This window comes from Syngnathus scovelli, chromosome 19, assembly GCF_024217435.2.
Source record: "Syngnathus scovelli strain Florida chromosome 19, RoL_Ssco_1.2, whole genome shotgun sequence".
Taxonomy (NCBI): Eukaryota; Metazoa; Chordata; class Actinopteri; order Syngnathiformes; family Syngnathidae; genus Syngnathus; species Syngnathus scovelli.
In genome coordinates, this window is record NC_090865.1 from 5717536 (window position 1) to 5738445 (window position 20910).

Below are 20910 nucleotides of genomic sequence, written 5' to 3' on the forward strand. Positions count from 1 at the left end.
GTTGCCAGTACAAAGGCGAGGGAACAAAGATGGCGTCCAGCGTGGTGTCCATCGGGCTCGCTAAGGTCGGAGCGGAACAATGCGGCCTTTCTGTGCTCTTTTACACAAGAAGGCGTGGCATGGCTGTCGCGGCCAAAATTGTGTGGTGGTTTCCATGACGATCAAGTCCCTTTCGGTTTGAATGAAGCACTGCGGTCATTAGCATTGGAAGTGACGGGCCGTGACTGCCTGCCTGCAAGTTTGTCTCGGTGTGTCTTGAAGTGTAAGTGCAGATAGCAGTGTGTGTGTGTGTGTATGTGTGTGTGATTGTGTGTGTGTGTGTTTCCACAGGAGTGTAGGTGAAGTGGGGCATTAAACAAACACACAAGCAGATCGCATCTCACTGCAGCTGCCTCACTTCGGCCTGGTGGGATCACATTTAACCTGCTAGTGTGTGCAATGCGCACACACGTGTACACAAACAAACACACACGTATACACACGCGCAGAGGAATGCAGCTGCAGCGGTCAAACGAGCAAAAGTTGAGCCGGCCGTCGCTTGTTTCTCGTTTAACGACGGCGGCCGCGCAATCAATCTAATTAGCGGAGGCCGAGCCAATAACCGAGCAATAAATCCGCCCGCCGTCTGCTTTATTAGTTGCCATGGCAACACCCGCCGTAACCAAGGAGACCGCAACACTTGCTGCCTCCTCCACCCGACCGTTCCCCGTGCTGGAGTGGGAATTCACGAGCGACGAGTGCCGGCGGAACCTCCGCAGGGGAACGCCGTGAGGCCGCTGAAGCGTTTGGAGAGGTCAAAGTGTTGGGCGCCTCGACGGGCTGCGGAAAGTCAAAAGAACGACGCACAGTTCCAAAACGAACCTTTCTGCCACGGTTAAAGTCACCATCAGAACGTGCAGCTCATTTACGGCTTAACGCGGCTTACACCGGCTTGCTGAAAGTTTCCATTCAGACTTGAGCCCACAAAGCGTGATGTCATAGTTTATTAATGTCGAGGGTGGAATAAAAAGTCAATTGCAATATTTCCTTCCTCGTTGTTGGATTTAAAAACGTCAACGCCTCGGTATCTCATTTCCTCTGGTCCGCGATGCGATGCTGAATGATGCGCAGATTATTGATTTGCCATTTGATACACTGCCGGCAGAGAACAGCAGATCCATATCGCTGCCACGCTGCGATTCATATTCCGACAGCATCCGCCGTCTTACCGCAATGAGACGGCATTCGCCATGTTGGTCATGTGACCTCGGGCCCCGCTTTCAAACCAACAGGAAAGCTATACAATTTGAGGAAATGTCTTGAGACTATGGGCAAACCATACTTTGCAGTCTTCACTAATAACTCCATAAAGTCTGCCTAGCAAAAAACGACAACAATAAGGGAAAAAAAACACGTGACCAGGAGAACCAATCGGAGCAATTCTGTCAGCCGCCTGCCGAGAGGAAAGTTGCGGCGCAGATGGAGTGGGAACAAACATCAATAGAGGGAAAAAATCCAATCAGACGTGATCAGCGGAGGCCTCGCACGCCATCTCGCCGCACCTGTTGAGCGCTCAGCGGGAGCGTGCTGACGGCATAATGGCGGCCATTAGGAAGCCAGCGAGACCTATTATGCGGCGTTATTATTGAAATGGAGGCTATTAGCGTGCACACGCCCGACTTTGGGCCGCCAAAGCTACAAAATGTCAATGTCACTTGTATCAAATGTCCTCAAAACAGCTCAAAACGGTGGGGAACTTTCGTCGCTTCTGTGCTTCAGTCAGATGTCAGAAGGCTCTCGGAAATGTCAAGCTAAATGCTAAGTACGATTAGCATGACCAAAATCGTCGCAGTTGTTCGATGTAATTACGATACACGTCTTAAATCCACGTCCTTTGTCATTAAATAAAAAAGTCAGCATCAATAAATTTTTGTCCATCATGTGGCGTTGCTTTTTTTCCCCCTGCCGAAAAGGTCGTGTCAATAACATGGCGGCGTTTGCTCCACGTGGGGAGAGTTTGCATATCGTCTGCAATGCTAATCTTGTTAGCATTTGACTAAGCGGGAATCCGCCGCTGGCGTGTTATCGACTGCTATTTGGAGTGGTGCTCACGTCACGTGGCGTTTTGGATAAGAGGCGACAAAGCACATATTGGAATTAAAAAAAATGATCTTTTCATGTCGGCTTGTGTTTAAGTGTCCCTCCTTTCCCACACTCAGGAACTCGTTCACAATCGAGCACACGCGCGGGACGTGACATTAGAGACTCGCCGTTGTCTGGTGACTTCTGCCTCTACAACAGCAATAAATCTTCTGCTCAGTTTGTTATCGGACGGAAGGAAAATTAATTGCCTCAGCGCAATTTATTGTGCCTTAGTAGCTATTTGTGGTTGCTTGTGTGAGTTGACGTGTTAGCATCGTTGCGCCGGCTGGCACGCGCCTAGCACGCAAAACAAAGGTCTCTTTCCCAGGCGAGTGTCTCACTCTGATTGCTAATTAGCAACTTGTCAACAGTCATTCCTGTGTGCTTCCCCCGTCACCTCCGCGGCACCCCGTCCGGCACTCTCTTACAAACTCACAAATAAATACGACTTGTTTTTCAAGGCGTGGTGAGAAAACTAAAAGAAGAATGTAGCAAATGTGTCGGAGCAACGCGTGCACATGCTTCACGTTTGATTTGACAGCCGCGGCGCATTAAATATGTATTTGATCCATATAGTGGGATTCATGGTGTGAAGCATCACACTTTTACGCACTCGCTGGTCAAAAAAATATGTCCTGTTTTATTTTATGCTGCTACAATGGCAAACAAGAGGTGGATGACTAGATTGAGAAGTGCTGAGTTAATGAGACAAGGACACTTGGAAGGGCCCACTGGGTCCTGCGCAGGCAGGAAGCACTCAAACACTTCAGCGATTATTTTATTTTTTTTGGGGTATGTGGAATATCCAACCAAGTGAATCTTTGGAAGTAGTCCGATACCATTAAAGACTCACCATGACAAGTCGATGACAACCGAACAAAACAAACACTTTTGGATTAAATAGCTATGTGATTGCATTGATGGAAAATAAAGCTGAAGTGTACACTGGTGTACCTTCAATAAAAAAAATGCTGGAGGGAATCACAGGTATATTTTACTGCGCAGTACCTCTGTGCCCCCCCAGGGGTGACACAGAAGCTCTAAATGAAATGTAAACAAACACGCTGTCACGCAGTCAGTCAGCGCCAGGTAGAGTTGGGGCATGCACCCCCCCCCCCCCCCTCCTCAATTCCCCCTCATCTCATTGCTTGTTTTCCATCCCTTCATCCATCCCGCACCCATCTGAATAAACACACGACGAGATGGCAGAGGAAGAGCGCGCACGGGAGACGAAAGTAGGGCAGGCCAACCTGGACGCATCGTCCCGAGCAATTTGCTCAGATGGCGAGCGAGGCAAGATGATGTGGATGGGAGGGGTGGGGGGGCTTAAGAGGCTCCTCGCTAAAGAGGAAGCGAGCAAAATGGAGCGATGACGAGGAGGAGGTGAGCGGTCGCCGGATGACAAAATGGAGCCAGCGTGATGCCGCCTTGACATTAGTCTGCCGGGAGATGAAAGAAAAAGGAAGCCGATGACCTTTTTGGCATCTATTGCGCTAAGGATGCTAATGTGTTTCGATTATTGTGAATGACTGTAGATTTTGTTGCCTCATGTTTATATTTTTATATTGTTTTTGGGGTGGCAGAACGGATTAATGGCATTTCAATTCATTTCAATGGGCAAAGATGACTCAAGATACAAACACTTAAAAGTCAATAGGATTCCTGCAGCTCATTAACGATTAATTGGGAATTGGACAAAAGAGTAGCGTCGTCGTTTATCACACGAATAATGGCATGATTAAAAATTGATAGGATTGACATAAAAGCCAATTTGAAGAATTTGGCTTGAGAAAAGCAAAATGGGTTCTCGACGTGCTAATGGCGGTGTGGAAACAACAGATTGCTTGGCAGCTGGCCAGTCGAAGAGCTCAAAGTGTCAAACGGAGAAGAATGAACTTGAAGACGAAGAGGACGAGAACAGAGGAAGATGGGGAGCACAGACAAGAGGATGAAGATGAGGATGATGATGCGGGGGAAGCAAAGGCCCCCCTCTGAGAGCAGCCATCAATAATCCATGCCGCTTTAAATTCTTCTTTCGGGCAGAGGGAAAGAAATGAAAATGTCTTCATCTTCCAAGGGAAGCTTGTGTTTTCATCACTTGCTGGTTAGTTATCGGGATGAGGCAACAAAAAAGAAAAAAGACTTGATGGAACTTTGAAAATTGAGGAACTGAGAATTCAAAATGGGTCGGGCTTGGAGGAGATCTATGTTCTCAATAATACTTACTATTAAAACTTACAAACAAAACTCAGATATTTGTTCGGTGGTTCTTAAAATGAAAAAAAAAAAGGCTAATACTGCCGTGATCACTCCGCAGAGGGCGAAGAAGCAACAAGCAGCTGCCAACATTCCTCCCATCGACCATGGCAAGTCTTTATCTTCCTGATTTGCTCTTCGCCGCAACCTGCGAGGGCACGCGCGGCTCCTCGCGGCAAGATGAGAAAATGATCGAGAGGATGACAAGGAGCAAGAGGAGGAGGTTAAGAAGGAAACAAAGGTGGATGAGGAGTGCGATGATGAAGCACGAGGTGAGGGAAGGATAATGAGGAAGGGCGTAAGAGTGAGGTGAAAGGAGGAGAATTAAAAATGGAAGGAGGGAGGGAGGACGCATGAAGACAATGACGTGACAGCCGAGCGGGGGAAAGAAAACACAGAATAGGAAATGAGGAAGAGGAGTCAGCTAAGGCGTTGCCGCCGGCGACGTCAATGTCTTGCCCACATATTCGTGCCTCCTCTTCCTCCCTTTTGTCATACGTACAGTTGGCCGAGTGTAATCCACTCGAGTTAAGCGGACTACGAAGCCAACAGGATTGAAGATGCTATCTTCATATCGCCATAACTGTGCCCCCCCCCCCACACACACACACTTCCCCGACCAATCAACTCACTACCTCCCCCTAACCCCCACTCAGTGTTGCTATGGAAGACAGCATCGCTCGACAGAACAAAAGATTCAAACGTGGATCCTTCAACTGAATGCCGGTGAACATTGAGACGACGCGTGGTATGACTGGCCACACAACTGCCGCCATCGACCCACAAAAGCCAAAGACCTCTCTCCAGACTCTATTGCACAAAAGGTCCTTGAGGATCCTCAGATTGAACCGAACCATCCCACTTCTGGTTACCGAGTATAGCACCCTCATCTCAGAGTAGAATGTTGATGACAACAACTATGGAGTCTATCATAGGTCCTTCAAACTGGGAAAGGCACGGATGGCTTCCCACTTCTGGTACAGACCCTCTCAAAAACGTAATAATCAACTTCAACCCTGTGTGTGACAAAGAGAGACGACCTGCAGAGTCTATCAAACTATGACTAGTTTTGCAACTTCTTGGCGCTATTTCTAAAGTCTCAGGAATCATACCAAACGGCGGTCCCGAGGATCCGTCAAATTACGGCTTTACGACTAAGCTTTACGTCTTGGCTTGAAAGGCAGCTAAACAGAGGAATGTCGCAGGTCTAGAATCCGAGGAGCAAGTCCTCGGTTGGTTGGTTAGCAACTTTTCTGCCAGACGAGCCAGCGACACAGATCAGAAGAGCGAGCTGTGTTGCTGTGGAAAATCCCAGCGAGGACGAGCCCAAATCCTGGCAGAAACGTCGCCCACTAAGTGAGTGCTACGATTGACAATTCCCGAAGGAGCGCACAGTTTATGGAATAACACTAATCTGCTCAGGCTGCCATACGCTCCTGCCAGTGCTTGTAATTCCATTGTTGCCTGGAGCCCAAGCTTTGTGGTGCATCGTGTCCAGAGGTCTCCAAAAGGCCTGCAGAACACAACGGCGCGACAAAAACAACAACAACAAAGACGCTGGCAGGCTGATAATCAAGCACAGTGGACAGTGTGCAAAAAAAAAGAGGCTCCCGAGGGCAGGCCAGTATCAGTCCAATCATCGCAAACATTCCAGCCCGGCCGCCATGTGCAATATGCAGCCGCCTGATAAACAGGATGAGCCGGCAGAGATTCGTCTTCTTTCATCTTCGCAAAGTCTTCCTCCTACTCAGTCGACCCAGCATACCAAGCCTCGGTGTGACATCACGATGGGTTCAGACGCCGGTCGACACACATAAGGGCGTGCCATCCGTCTCCGTTTTTATTTTCCACGTCATGAACTGCATTTGGGATTTCGCCATTTACCTCACACACCAGCGTGACCCTGATGCGCTCGGACCTGACCCCTATTTGTTTTATGTGCCCATCTTTCAGGGTTAAATCTTCCAGCAGCCGCCGTTCCCCTATCCATAAATCGCATGTGAAAAGCAGTGGATGTCAATAAAGTGCTACTTGAAAATGTAGCGCACTGAATCCCTCAAAGGAATGGCCGACAAGCTAACAGATAGCCAGGGTGGACCGCAAGCAGCGGAGATGAAAAAACACCGCTCCGAGCGCCACTGTGGTAGGCTTCAAAGTATCGAAAGGGATTCTCCAAAACAGCTTCTGCAAATCAAAATGACCACCATCCTGTTCAATTTCAAGCGTGAGCGCTTGAGACTTTTTTGGGGGGATTTCCCCAGTAAGTATTAGGGTGTCGTGTTGGGGACCCCTTAAATATTGATATTTACCCAAGGATGCATGGGCGTGGCAAATCTGCCCCAAATGGAAACATATAGTAAGATCAATAGCGAGTGTGATAGCACTGGGGCTAGCGCTAACACGTCCAGGCAAGTAGCTGATTGGGGGAGGTCACCATGGCAACAACAGAGCCATCCTTCTCATTAGGGCACAACTTGTTATCTAGAGATGTGATTACGAAATGTACTAACCGGCCACCATATTAAGTACACAAGCGAACAAAACAAAATTGCTGTCAAGCATTGCATGCGGGAACTGTGCACCAGCAGACCTTGTATTAAGTGCGGGGTCACATGTTGTGCACCTTTCATGTGCTTTGTGCAATGAGACGCACAACAGCACTAATTGGAAAGCAAATGTCAGCCGGCAGGCTAGCTGGCTAATTAGCAGCTCCGGCGCGGCACATTAAGCGGCGCGTCAACCCGACTGACTTCTGCCCGTTTAGCGAACTACAAAGGGCGAGGGGGGCGGGTTTCGATTCATCCATACTACCGTGACCACCACTTTGCCTTGTGGGCCTTGGATTGGACATTTGATAACAGAGACAGGGCCCTGCAAAAAATATACGATTAAGGGTGAAATCGATTTTGTATTGCTGCATGACTGCAAATCAATCAATCATATTTTGTATTTCCAATCCAAATAGTTACACTAGCAAAGGTGGAGAAATAAGACACATTTGGTATTCGGAGCTGGCTTCTCCCAGGCTTTGTCTTCCTCCTGCTCCTCCTTGGCTCATGATGAATGGCTTCTCTTCGCCACCACCGCCGCCGTGTGTGTCTTTGTCACGCCTGATAAGTGTCCGTGGGCTGCAGGTGTGTGTTCTAGCCCTCGTATGTGTCTTTGTTGGTCTTTACGGGCCAATCCCCACCTGACACCACAATTACGTCTCTGCCGGTGGGCAGTGCTGGTGACAAAAGTCCACAGCGGAGGAACAACACGACAAACCCCGAGGCCGGATCACTTCGCATGTTTCTGAAGTAAAACATCAGTAGCGTTTGGTTGTGACGGACACCACTCAAGATCAATAACGACCTTTGGTCATGTTTGGATCGCCGGAGGGGTGACAAAAGGTCTCGCCTGTGCTGAGGAACACCGACGGTCCACATTCCTCACGCAGACCAAATTTGTGCATGTGAGCGATAAATATGTCATCTCCAAATAGATGCACAGGTTATTCATAAACACGTACATGTTTATGAAGCAGAAGTAAAGACTGCGTGATTTGCTGCTGTTGCATTGTTCTACACACGGTGGACAATGTTCGCCGGCGTGCCTGGATGACACGCACACACTAATGAGGAACTCGCGCACGGTGGCGGCTCGGTGATGGAAGCAGTGGGTGTTTGTGATAACGCCACAGTCACTTTCTCACAAGCTATCAAAAACTGTAATTAGTACACACACTGCTGGGCCTGATAGCATGCACACACACGGAATTATTTATTCACATAAAAAGAAAGTGGAGTAGTTTCATTTGAAGAAAAATGATGCGTGTGCTCAGAGTCCCGTTGTGTTCTTTTCCCTCATTAAAAATAAACACAAATCAAAGCCCGTGCCTGGTTAATTGAAAAGAGAAGTTAGAAATCACGCGTGTGATTAGCATGACAACAATCTAGTGCATGGGGGGGGGGGGAAAAACACACACACACACACACTCCCGCACAGGCACGCGCATGTGTGGTTATTGATCAGGATGAGGTCAGTCAAGATCCATTATCTTAATGCACCTCGCGCTTCATGGTTTCACTAACACACACATACGTACACTAGCTTTGTTTCATCAGCAGCACTTTGATAAATTATTGACCAATTAAAAACTGCATAGTTGGTCTTAGCATACTAGCACTGAGTTAGCAACCAAAGCTAATATACACCAGAGTAAGTCATAACCGTTAACGTACACGTCTAGGTCGTCAGGTCAAGTCACTGCTAAATTTGCTTGTTAGCTTAAAGCTAACACATAATGGGAACCACCATAAAGTGGCTAATGAAACATCTACCAAACAATATTCATGGGCATATAATTTTCATCCAAAAAAACATCACTGCAGCATCGTCTTCTTCTCTATGTCACCAAATCGACATAAACATATCTATATATTACACTGACCCCTGGTGGCCAAGGCGTGCGCACTAGAATGAGCAGCACAATGTCCATAAAATTATCACGAAGCACAAACTGTTTACATTCTATTTATGTTATGATGGTAGTGCTTTTTTATAAATGATCATAAATCTATTTTTCTTATCAATTTTTGAGGGGCTCGAGTGTTAAGTGAAAGACTCCAGTGCTCCGTGTCACTGTTTTAGCGGCTGTCAATCTCGGGCCTAAGTGAGCGAGCAAGGGAGGGGCGGGGAGCGTTATCTACTCCGGCGTTCGTCTCTTCAACACCTCCGAACGTTTCCGTCTCCGCTGCTTCTCGTCAATCCGCCAACAAAGCAGTGGTCAAGCGCTCGGAATTCTTCGGCGCATTTTCCTGCCCGCCGCCCGGCAGCTTTGAGAGGCACGCGAGCGGCGCTAATTGGCGTTTGACCCCCCGCGTCCTCCGCGTATCAACTCCTAACAAGCTGTGACATCATCGGCTCAGAGGCAAGTGTGTCCCACATTTTTAAGAACCACCAACAAAAAGGCAGCATAAAAACCTCTCAGATAGTTGAGAGTTCAAGACTAAAGCGAGTTAAAATAAACACAATGTGGCTACGGACCAATAGCGTCAATTTGTAAAATACAAAATTGACCTTACTTGGACATAGGAGGTTTCCTGCTGAGGCTAATTTGCAACGTTTGTTTGTGGTATCGCTAGAATCATTTGGGCTGCCGGACTTCAACGATTAAAGACTCAAGGCAAATGAAGAACTTGTTCAAGTTGTTAGAAAGTTTACAAAAGTGCATGCTGGGAGGCAAAGTGGACGAACATGAAAGTGAGGCAAGATAACTCATTAGTACCCCCCGCCTAGCGAGGCGGACACACGCCCAGTACTCCTCCTGCCAGAACCACCGGAGCCTCCAAAATGCCTCCCTGGGGATTAAGAAGTCATCCTTGGAGGAATCGCCGCCCGCAAACAGACTCCAGAATGAAGACGGGGTAGTTGGGTGGGGTTAATACGCTCTTGGCGTTTAATGGATGTTTTTGTGGGGTGGACAAAAGCATCTCGAGGCAGGATTGAAGGCAGGGGGGGGGTCTCAGTACCATCCCTACAAGCAGGCCAAGGGAGCTTCGAAAATACACCGAGCGGTAATTACAACACGGTTGGTATTTGTGACGCTTCAAATCTGCCTGTCTGCAGATGTTGACGGTAAAAGAGGCAACCTGCTGAGTGTCATCACTTTTAGCGAGGAAGCGTATTCCCGGTTTGCGGGTAATGGCTGACCACACGCAGCGAAGTGTCTCCTTGGGCAGGAAAGCCTTGTTCACCCCCCCCTGGGGTGCTTTGCAGCATGACTTCTGTGGCACATTTCACTCGATGACTGCCTAAAACAACAACACGGGTAGAATGCTACGGACAATACAAACAAGAATCCTACTGGGACGTGGCTGCTTTGAACCAATGTGACAAAAATTCCTGTGTATTTTTGGACATGAGACTTTTTCGTGGGTCTGCTAATGAAAAATCTGCCTACCAAATTTGGTGTTGCCGAGTAAAACTGAATTCAAGGGCTGAAGAAAAAAAAAAAATCCATTTCATGGTGACTCATCAAGCTTTTGCTGCTATGCTTTGCCCAAAATCAAGGACAAAAACTAAAAAGGTTTAGAATTTGGTACTGTATATATTTCAAATTTAGTTGCAATCGGACAAATTCTCTGAGACAAGTTAGCCATTGAAGGACCCCCTAAAAACAGGCACCAAAATGAACTGTTTTGAATTAGTGCGTTTTTTAGAGCATCGGTTTTCAGACTTTTTTGTGGCTTTTTGCCAAGTGAAACTGGCTGCAGTGGCTAAAGTTTTCAAAAGTAGAGTTTGACATTTTTGTATTTGACAGTGAGTCATGGAGCTTAATTGCCATGAAGCAATTAGCTGATTGCTGCCTGAATCATTTGCTCTGCCAGATAAAACAATTTTGACGAGGACTCAAAGCGGATCAAGAGAAGAACGTTTAACCTCACAAAGTCGTCAGAAACTTTTTGGCAAAAACGGACGAACATGATGTACTGTTGTGACTCAGTGGTGTCACAGGATGCCCGACAGGAAACAGAAAGCCCATGTCTATCGACATACGCACTGCAGCGACGTGTCCGCTTCCCACTCACTCATCACCAAACACCCAGAAAAAAATCACCAAGGTCCCAAAAGGAAATGGAACCATTTTCCACATTTTGAAGAAAAAAGAAATATGTGGATACACCGCACCCAGAGGAAGGTGTCTCCAAACACAAAGATAATTGAACTTTAATGGATTGAAAGGAGCCTCTAAATTGATTGGAAATGAATCCAAACATTCTCGCTGCCTCGGAGTGTAAACAATGAGGCTGAATAAAAACTGAGCGTTTGGAGGGCTGATAGAAGAAGTGTGTATGGTGGTGGTGGTGGGTGTGTGTGTGTGTGTGTGGGGGGGGGGGGGGGGTGTCATTGGCAGCCTTTCCAATTCCTGCAATACGCAGTTCCAACAAAAGGGCCTCTAACGCGGCAGCCAGCCAGCCAGCATGGCTGGAAGAGAGAGTCGCCAGCATAAGAATGCAGAGAAAAAATAGAGACGATGCTCAAAGGCAACGTGCTTATGACACTGATGTTGGTGGATTTGGACTATCTCTGGCTGGAAACAGCAAAAAGTAATCTGGTGAGTGACGTGGGTGCACAGCCAGCCCAATTCCGATCACAGGTACGATTCTGATGTGATTATTTTACAGAAAGGAGGGAGAAGAATCATGACGACAGTCCACATCATAGGATAATCGTTTCGGATCATCTTGAGAGACATCCCAAAAAATCCAGAGGATAAGCAGGGGAGTAAACGAAATGATTGCATTCGGTTGGGTCATTTTGGTATTTAATACATACTTTATTTTCATGAACAAATTGTCAGACTTATGGAAAGGGAGTGATCATCAAAATAACATGATGACATCAAGAGTGCTGTCTGAACAACAACCCCGCCCGTTGTTGTCCAAGTGACGACTTCAGCTCTCGTCAACGTGCGGCTGAGCGAGTGCAGACCTGCTGAAGAATCCACAAGTGCTCCTGAGCCTTGATGAAAACTCCCACAGCAACCCCCCCCCAGCTCCCCCTCGCCAGACGCCATCGAGACTCACTCATCGTCTGGGCCGGGAAACCCTCACGGAACAGCTCGCGGGGAACGACAGACGGCCTCGTAGGCCGTATCCATGGCGACCGTTTGCAAATGGGCGCGAGCGGCCCTTCGCACCGGCCGTGGGCTTGCAAAAGAGGAAGTGTGATTTAGGAAGGATGCATAATGCAAGAGGCTGCAAGGCGCAATGCTCATTAAGCGCGCGGCGGGTCATTAACACAGCCGATCGATAAAGCACCCCGTGAGGCGAGCGTGAGAAAAGACAAACAATGTGACGCAACTGCCTGCAAAACGCCACCGGCCTTTCGGTGGAGGAAAAACTTCCTCTTTCTTGTATGACGCACCAACATGGAACCCATGCCTAAGGCTAACACATTTTTTTTTTTCGAACGGCAAAAACATGACGGGATTGTCAAGAAAGAAGCAGCTGATCCGCAAAGCTACACATGATGTCATGAAACACAGACACACAAACATTGTGATGTGTGTAAGCGTGACTTGTGCAGAAGATGGAAAAAGAAATGTCACATGGGAACTGATGGGAAGAAAAGATCAACGTGGCTCATGGAGCGCATTTGAACAAGAAGTCCACTACTGGCTGGGCTTTATTGTCCATGTGAAAAGTAGGCAAAGCAGCGCACAGCCACACACTTACACACTACACACACACACATACAAAGGGCCACTACTCTCAAGACAGGCTCTTGACATTTAGTCGATGCGCCATGAGCCACGGAGAGCTGTGGACCTTTACGGCAAAGTATTACTTTTTTTTTTTTTTAAAAAAAGGTGACTGATTCTGCAAATGGATCTCAGTGTCGGGTCACGGCGGCCAGCGCGGATTTAAAACAGGTTTTACTTCTACTTGTATCATTAGGACCTTAGCACGGAGAACAAATGTCCTTTTTTAATAGTTTTGACGTGAAGGTTTTGAAGGATTTCCTTTTCATCCCAGACGGTTGTACTTTGCGAAATGAGTTTTGGTGGACATGTCTAGCATGAGCAGACCCACAAAAAAAAAAAAGAAAAAAAAAAAAAAAAAAGGGGCTCATGACACCATGCCCAAAAACACAATTTTCATTTTCGGGCATCATTCAAAGACTTGTCCTGAAGATTTTGCGACAAAATTAAATCCTCAAACCCAAATGATTGCAATAAAAATCTTGTCTACGACACAAATGAATGAGACTGACTTGTAAATTGGAGTTTTCATCTTAAGGTGTGAATTTGATAACTTGCCACCCTCCATTCATCCCACCTTTTGATGCATCACCGCCCGCTGTTTTCACCGCTGTGTTAATTATTATCCAAAACAAAACCTCCGCTGTTACGATAATTGTTGTTGGCCCGCAGGCCCATTGTTGGTGTGAATTAACAAACCAATGCAAAGAGAAAACGATTGCTTGCGCCGGCAGCTGAACACGTTAATCGCCGATGAACAGCGAGGCCTCAAATAATTACAATTATTACATGCAAACTTCACTCTGACCTTTCATTGGGGAAAAAAAACCCACGTTTTGCCCTCCGGCGAGAGCAAGCGAGGAACGCTCGCTACTGCCGTCTTGGCACACGCCGCAAACAAGCGCCACCGAATGAGTCATTAATAAAATCTGCGCACAACCAGGCCGCGCTGCTCGAGAAGCGATAATCATCGGCTCCTGCTCCCCAACTGATAAGCTCATCAACGGCAAACACATTGTTTCCAGCGTCGGGGTCGCATCTGCAGGGAGGTGTTGTGGCGTCACCTAATTAGTATCGCAGCCAAACAAGTCGTTTGCTATCTGTCGCGACTCCCAAACCGGAGCTCACCGACAGGAAGCAGGCAAGTCTGACGCGTCCGCGCGGTGAGATCTTCACGCTTCTTCCGGTGTCAAAACGTTAATTAAAACGCTGTTAACTGTGTCACCTGTTCAGGTCGCGCGAACGGGCTTGCCGGAAGCTGCCTCCAGGTAAAAAAACAAAAACGCTTAAGAGTTCCTTGTTGTCTGACCTTGCGGGATTTTTCTCAGACCATCTTGAGTTCAACTCAATTTCAAAACATTTAATTTGATACATTTGTCAATTTATTTTTATTTGTTAGTCTTTCTTTGAATTTGTAAAATCGCAGTATATAAAATGATCCTGGTCATGGTAGCTAGCATGTTAGCATAATTTGAGTAAACCAAAAAAAGACCAAAAAATAGAATTTGTCAGATAAATGCTATATTTCTGCGACTTGTTGCTAGGATTAACAGTACAGATTTTTTGGGGGGTGTTGTAGTCTACTCAGCGGCCCGTTGTTTACAAACATGGCCGACAAACGCGCTAGACTAGTTGGAACACCAGCATGCCCTCAGTCATAATATTAGGAACCAGCAGTCTGAGAAAGGTCCTCGACAGCTGATGAATCAACCTCGGCGTTGTTTTACATGGCAGCGACATCCCAACAATTCGACATGCACGGCCTTGAACTCCGAAGGCGGCGTCGCCCCGAGGCTCGGCGCTACGCACAGTTAAATTCACAAGGCAAGCAAAACAAAATGAGCAACATGTGGATGCAGTTTTGTCACAGCACAGCACACAAAAGCAATAATCAATAAAGCTATGAGCGGCTCATTTGGAATTGGCTCAACACAAATTCCAAACACACAAGCTTTGCACACATGCTCGGCAGGGGAAACAATTGACAAAGCGCTTTCTATATTTAACTTCTTGAGCGATCAATCACAATCACAACAGCGCAAATGTTGAGTCTTCCAACATGCACAGTTTTTCTTTTTTCATTAATAAATCACTATGAAGAGTTACTCTTCTACCTGCTCAACCACGCTTGGATGTAAAACTGTAGCTTTGCAACCATGCTTGGAGAAAAGATGGGTGTGGTCCTCCTTATTTGGGGTTTTCACTAACAAGCCACTTTTTAAGCGTTACCTCCAAACCCGATCAATTTGCATCTGGTGGCAAAATACAGCTGCAATCAATAATTGGAATCTCTTGCAAAGTTGTCGTGCGAAGGCAGGCATCTTAATTAATCAGTTATTTATAGAGCGTGTGGGATAATACAAGACAATATGGGTCATGTGCAAAAACGTGAATGTGAGAGGAATATTAAGATATAATTCACACGCATCTGCCTTGAGGGACGTCTTGACAACATTGCTATACGTGGCGCGATAAAGCAAAATATATCTTGATGATTTGATTGCATTCAACACGCGTGGATGATGTGAAGGAAAAAATGAGGACGGTACGAAGCAGGTGCACACCGCGGGTGTCCAACCGCGCATTCCAGCAGGTGAACGTGAACCGAGGGTGGAGGCTTAAGGCGGATTAAGCGGTCACCTGCCGTACGAAGACGACAATTTAAGCAGCAGAGCAAAACAACGCCACAAAAGTCCACGCGCGGGACCTCACGAGTGACAGTCACCGTAAACTTTTCCGAGCTTTGCACCGCCACGGTGAGCTTACCTCGGCCGGTGAGGAGGAGCCAAGCCGCTGTCAATAGCAGTGGCTGCGGAAGCAGTTTGCGGGCGAACCGGCAGGAGAACCGTACGCCGTTTGTCGGCATTGTTCCGCGCGCCGGAGCAGGTGGACGTCAAGGGGAAATCCACAAGAGTCGGATTAGTCCAGAACTTGTGCGTACTCGCGAGTGTCTTGTTTTGGATATGGGACTCGCAGGGCAAGTTGACGACGTGCGCGGCGCGAGTCGCGTCTGCGTGCGTGCGCGCCTCCTCCGGCTGCGTGACTGACGGCGAGGAGCGGAACCACTCCCCGGGTGGGCCGGCCGCACTGCGCACTCTCAGCCCCCCGCAGGATGCCCGAGTGACGGCGTGAGGAGCGAGCCAGCGAGCCAACGAGCGTAAGAAAGAGCGAGAGAGAGAGACAGTGAATGAGTGAAGGCGTGAGAACAAGCGCGCCAAGCCCCACCGCGGAGGCTCCCAGTGTGGAATTTTAACTATGACGTCAGAACAGCGACACCAAGAGGACAACAGCCGACAATCGTCGTTAATCTGTTCCCCCCACCCAAACTTTTTGTAATACCTTCAGTAAACTAATAATTTAAAAAATATTCAGCCATGACAATTAAGCAGAATTAAAAAAATTCGACATTTTCTCAGTTAAATGTGTAGCTCATTTTTCTATGCACGCCCTGACCACCGGGTGGCACTTTAACACAACTCGGCAATAAAAAGGTGAATTCTTCGCAGGGATAAAGAATATATATAAATGTGACCCATGTTTCAGCAGTTTGTGCTCAATATCGTTTGGTGAAAAGTTTGTAACGCGGCCACACAGATGCTAATTGTTGCCTAAGGCGTTTTCCATTATGTGTTAGCATTAGCATTAAGCTAGCAGACATAAAGGTATACAACGGTGGTTTTAAATGCGCATTGTGCTATTCTCTGTTTTAGCCTCAGTTTGACAGCGGAACACGCACGGCCACACGTAAACGGACACGCACATGCACACACGCCAATCTTTCATACCAAATGTGACAGAACCTGGTTTTCCCATTTAGCCAAGAATTATGGAACAATTCCTTTCTGTCAATCAAAAGAAAAATAGGCTTATTGAAGTGAGCCTGAAAAGGGGGGGGGGGGTTACAGGGGTTCAGTTTGGGGGGAGGGTGTCAGGTGGGTCAAATGTGCTATCAAGATGATGATTGATGAAAACAGTCCACATGGACAAAATGTGCACATGCTGTGGTTAAAAAAAAATCTTGTTTGGAGGGATTTTTTTTTTTTTTTTTTTAAACACAAAGCATAAATGTTTTGTATTCTCTCTGTTGGGCTTAAAAATAAACCAATCCGAATATTATCTTTCTATGACGTTTGCATTGTTTTGATTGGATTTAGTTTTGGGCCACATTTTTCTGCATGTGCCTCTTTTTTTCTATTCATCTTCTGTCCTCATCTTCCCTTTCTCTTCCTCTTCTCACTTCCATTTTCCCCACTTCTTCCTCTTTCTCCTCTCCTCTGCCGTCGCTCTGAGCTGAGCTTTGATGGCAACAAAGCTTCAAAGGCGGCTAAGTTACAGCAAAGTTTGGCTTCAGCGGCCGTGAGACGCTGGCGGTTCTACAAGGACCGCTTTTAAGTCGAAGGCACCCAAACACGGAGATATACGGCAACAACAACACAATGAAAACAGATTCACGCAATGACGCCGCCCCCTGTCAAGTCAGACGTTAGTTGCAACCCCCCCCACCCCCCCCGAAACTAAGAATAGCTCTGCTGATGACATCATCAATACGCAAACAGCCCGTTCATCCAAACAGGGCAGAAAGTAAAAGAAATCAAACTAAGTACACTGACAAAGTGAGTTTACCTCGATGATTTCAATTCCGTTTCTTGCATTGCAACCGATTCCAAATCATTTCAGTCCAGCCTCAGCTTTTCAGGCGAAATTGCACTTTTGGTATTATTATTACAGATGATTGCCTTCCATCTTTCGCTTTCCAAGCGGAGGCGGCTGCACTTTTCGGCCTCGACTCCTTAATCGCCCGCGGCCTTCACCTCTCCCCTCCCACCATCCGTCCTTCCATCACCATTACCTTCCTCCATCGCTGCCCCCCCTTCGCCACCCCATCCGCCCCAGCTGTCAGTGTACGTCCTGGTATGAATCAACTCATAGCCCGGTGACAGATGGCCAACCCAGACCGCAGATGTATTTACTTCGGTGCGCCTCCGAAGCTACCCTGCAGCGCTCCAGTCAGAGCTGGGTGATACACACACACACAAATAGAGGTGGTATGTTTGTGAGGCGAAAGATTGAAAACAGGAGTGGTAATAGAGGGAGCGGCAGCTATCATCTTTCGGTTTCTATGAGGGGGGGAAAAAACAGGATCAAAAGGTCTTTTTGTGGGATGGTTACCAGGCAACCAAGTGATGGGTTGCAGGCCCTGTTATGAAGGGTGAGGGGGGCAGGGTTTTGGGGGTCAACAGAAAATCAATCGTCTTGGCATGACTGTTTTTGATTCTCTTTTACTTGCAAATGTGTTTTTGAGTAGCAGCACGGTGGTTAGTGGATAAGGTCTGCCTCATAGATTCAGACCCAGAACATCTTACTTTCCCCACATCTACAAGTACACAGTACGCGCTAAGTAAAAAATCAAGCGTGACGAACGAAGCCTTCCCCGCATTCAGTATCCTGCTTCGGTTGCCATGACGGCAGGCTCCGTTCGCGGGGTCGCGCGAGCAGGCGAGGCAGCGTGCGCCCCCGCGGCCGAGCGGCGATGAAGTCAGATTGATTAAGCAAGCCGGCGGCGCAATGTGACGGCGTATCCGTCAGCGGCCTCCACCGTCAGACGAGGCCAGCTGAGTTGATTTGTGTGGCGCCGTTCATCTGCATGGCAAATTCTCACTGCTTTCCACACACAAAGAAACAAGAATGTAAGACAAGGATGCGCTCAAAAGGCTCAAACAGCTTTCCATCCTTCTCTTCCTTGCAGCTTTGGGTTATTTTTTCCCCCCAACCCTGCTCACCCTGGGGTCCCTGACCTCCAGCCCCCTTCGGGATACGGTGGAGCTTCTCGCGTTCATTAGGCGGCCGGCGTATGCGAGTGTTGCTTGGCTGCGAGAGAGGAACCCTATTGGCTTTAATTAAAGACATTAAAGCGCCGCAAATACACACCGCCCTCGGGAGGATGTGTTCTCCGCACGCGCAGACACACACCTCCCCAAAATAAAAGTTCGCCTTGTCTCTTCCCTCCTCATCACGTTTGCCTTCGTCGCCGCTCCTTTGAAGCTTTCCCTACTTGTCGTTTCGTCCCGGCCTCCCGTGACGACTCTTTTCTTTCTTCCTCTCGCTCGCTCCCTCCATCTTCACCTCCGCAACCACGCCGGGCGACCCCCTCCCATCACCAGCTGGCGCAAGGTGCTTTGTTTACAATTAATTAGACTTTGCTTCTTTTGAGGTTTATTTACATCACAACGACATCAACACGAGCTTTATTTATGACTGCACACGCTGCAAGTTTGTATTCAATGGTTTGTGTGCGTGCCTGTGTGTCAAGTCCACAATCTAATGAGATCCCATACATAAAGTCTCCCTTGAACGAGATAATGATGTTCTGTGTTTATTTTGATGCTTGCGCTGAATTGCAGGGCTGCTTCTAATATTTTGACAGTCTCTCACAGACCCGTCCGCCTCCATTTTCTACAGCGGTTGACCTGACAACCAGGTATTAAGAGCTCCGAGTACATTTTTGTGTTGAGTCTCACAAAGAGCGAGTACCTAATGAAATATCCAAATGTAAGAATTGCGGAGGCCTTGTTTCATTATTGAAACAGAGTCTGGAGCGTGCGCACACAAACGAGCGCTATTAATGCTAATGGCGTCTGACGTGCACATGGCCGGGCGAGAGGTGCGCCTTGGAGAGGAAGCGAGGCGGAACTAAGCGGCCGAGTGGAAGCCATGTTAAACGAACATCATGTTAGCATCTTGTTAACACGACGCTAACGTGACGGGAGGCTTTTACTCAAGAGAATCACATTGGCGGCCCACCAAAGTACTTCAGAACATTGCCTTCTAAATATCGAAATATCGTTCTTTGCAGAGGATAAAGAATATATGTCTGAGTATTATATTTTTCTGTCCAATAGTGTTGATCGCGAAGAAACACTTAAGGGGGAGGAGCATAAACAACTATTCGTAAGCATTAGCTGGCATGCTAGCCTAAAGTGGTAGTATGACATCACTCAAGGGCAAACAAATATGCGCATTAGCAAGTACTACACATAGTAGTTTGACTTTATTTTCCTAGCTTGAAGGTGATAAACAAGAGGAGCAGACTGGTTTGAATTTAACATCCCTTGACATGAATATGCAAATGAGCGCAGGCCTAGCATGTCAAGCTGCGTTGGAAGCTAACGCCGCCATTTGTGTGCAAATGTTGTCATTTGGCGCCTCGCGCAACATCACAACGGCGCACCAAAAGCTTTACTGCTAAACTGGAGTTTTACACGCCAAGGCACGCCGACGTTTATGTGCTTCGACGACGCGCTCGCACGCATACACAAGCGGAGTTGTGCATTTAACGGCGCCGATTAGTCAACAGCGCATCTGCCTCACACTGCGCCGCGTGTGTCCATCACTCCACGACACACACACCTTGACAGGCCTTAACACACAAACATGCACATGCACACACCTCCGAGCTGAACAGGGATAGGAGCCGGGCACTTTGCGATCGTCTTACATCAAGTCAACATCGTCCATAAATAGAACAACAGGCTCAGCACCGGCGGGAAGGAAACAACATTTGGTGAAGGTGCTTGTGTGTGTGTGTGTGTGTGTGTGTGTGTGTGTGTGTGTGTGTGTGTGTGTGTGTGTGTGTGTACATAAAGAATCTTCACTATTGAGGTTCATGAGTCACACGGGATAAAACGGCACTTTCATTTACTACGTTTCCAATGTGTGTCGGCCTAATCTCTGTTCAGCCCCCAGGCAGTGACTAAAGTCCAAGTCATCTTGCTTCACGTCGGGGGGAGAAAAAAAAAACAAGGAAACAATAAACCTAAATGGCGTGGGGGGGCACTGGGGATGAATTTGGGGTCAATATGGCAGAGAAGAAAGGTGAAAGGGGCAAGTACTAGTATTAGCGAGCATCATGTTTCAAGTAAAGGGAGGTGAGCTGTCACTTAGTCAACACGCAGACTGGCTAACCATTAGCCAGGGCCAACGCCTAGGTGCTAACCTGAGCTAATCATTCAAAGACGCCCACATCACTCACACTTCCTGAAGCCTCACACACTCAAAATTCACAGACACTAAAAAGTGAACCGCAAGGATGGCGCCCCCGAGTGGCCAACACGTGGTTGAAATATTCCTCAAAGCGCAGCTATAGTTAATGGTAAATGAAAAAAATAATGTTTAGACAGAAAGTCCACCAGGATTTGATTGTTTTCTTTCCCGGGTGGTCGTCACATTCAAAGAGAATCACAAAGGCGTCGCCAACACTTTGATACGACTTGGCTTTGCAAAGAATA

The 20910-nt window shown here is 47.5% G+C and overlaps 1 protein-coding gene and 1 long non-coding RNA gene across 3 annotated transcripts in view; both read right to left on the bottom strand.

The window, feature by feature from the left end:
- The window catches only part of LOC125986546 (poliovirus receptor), a 62168-nt gene extending 45781 nt beyond the window's left edge, over nt 1-16387 (bottom strand). The window contains exon 1 of one of the 2 annotated variants that reach the window (XM_049750184.2): nt 15392-16156. In XM_049750184.2, coding sequence (XP_049606141.1) covers nt 15392-15491 — 100 coding nt within the window. In that variant the 5' untranslated portion in view covers nt 15492-16156. Of the gene's footprint in view, nt 1-15391 lie in introns of both variants that reach the window. The other variant, XM_049750183.2, reaches the window with a different exon arrangement.
- LOC137839693 (uncharacterized) lies at nt 3056-15385 on the bottom strand. Its single transcript, XR_011085753.1, has 2 exons — nt 13690-15385; nt 3056-12071 (listed from the first exon to the last, which is right to left on the bottom strand). It is a non-coding gene; the product is annotated as an uncharacterized lncRNA (long non-coding RNA).
- Nucleotides 16388-20910: the final 4523 nt, after the last annotated feature.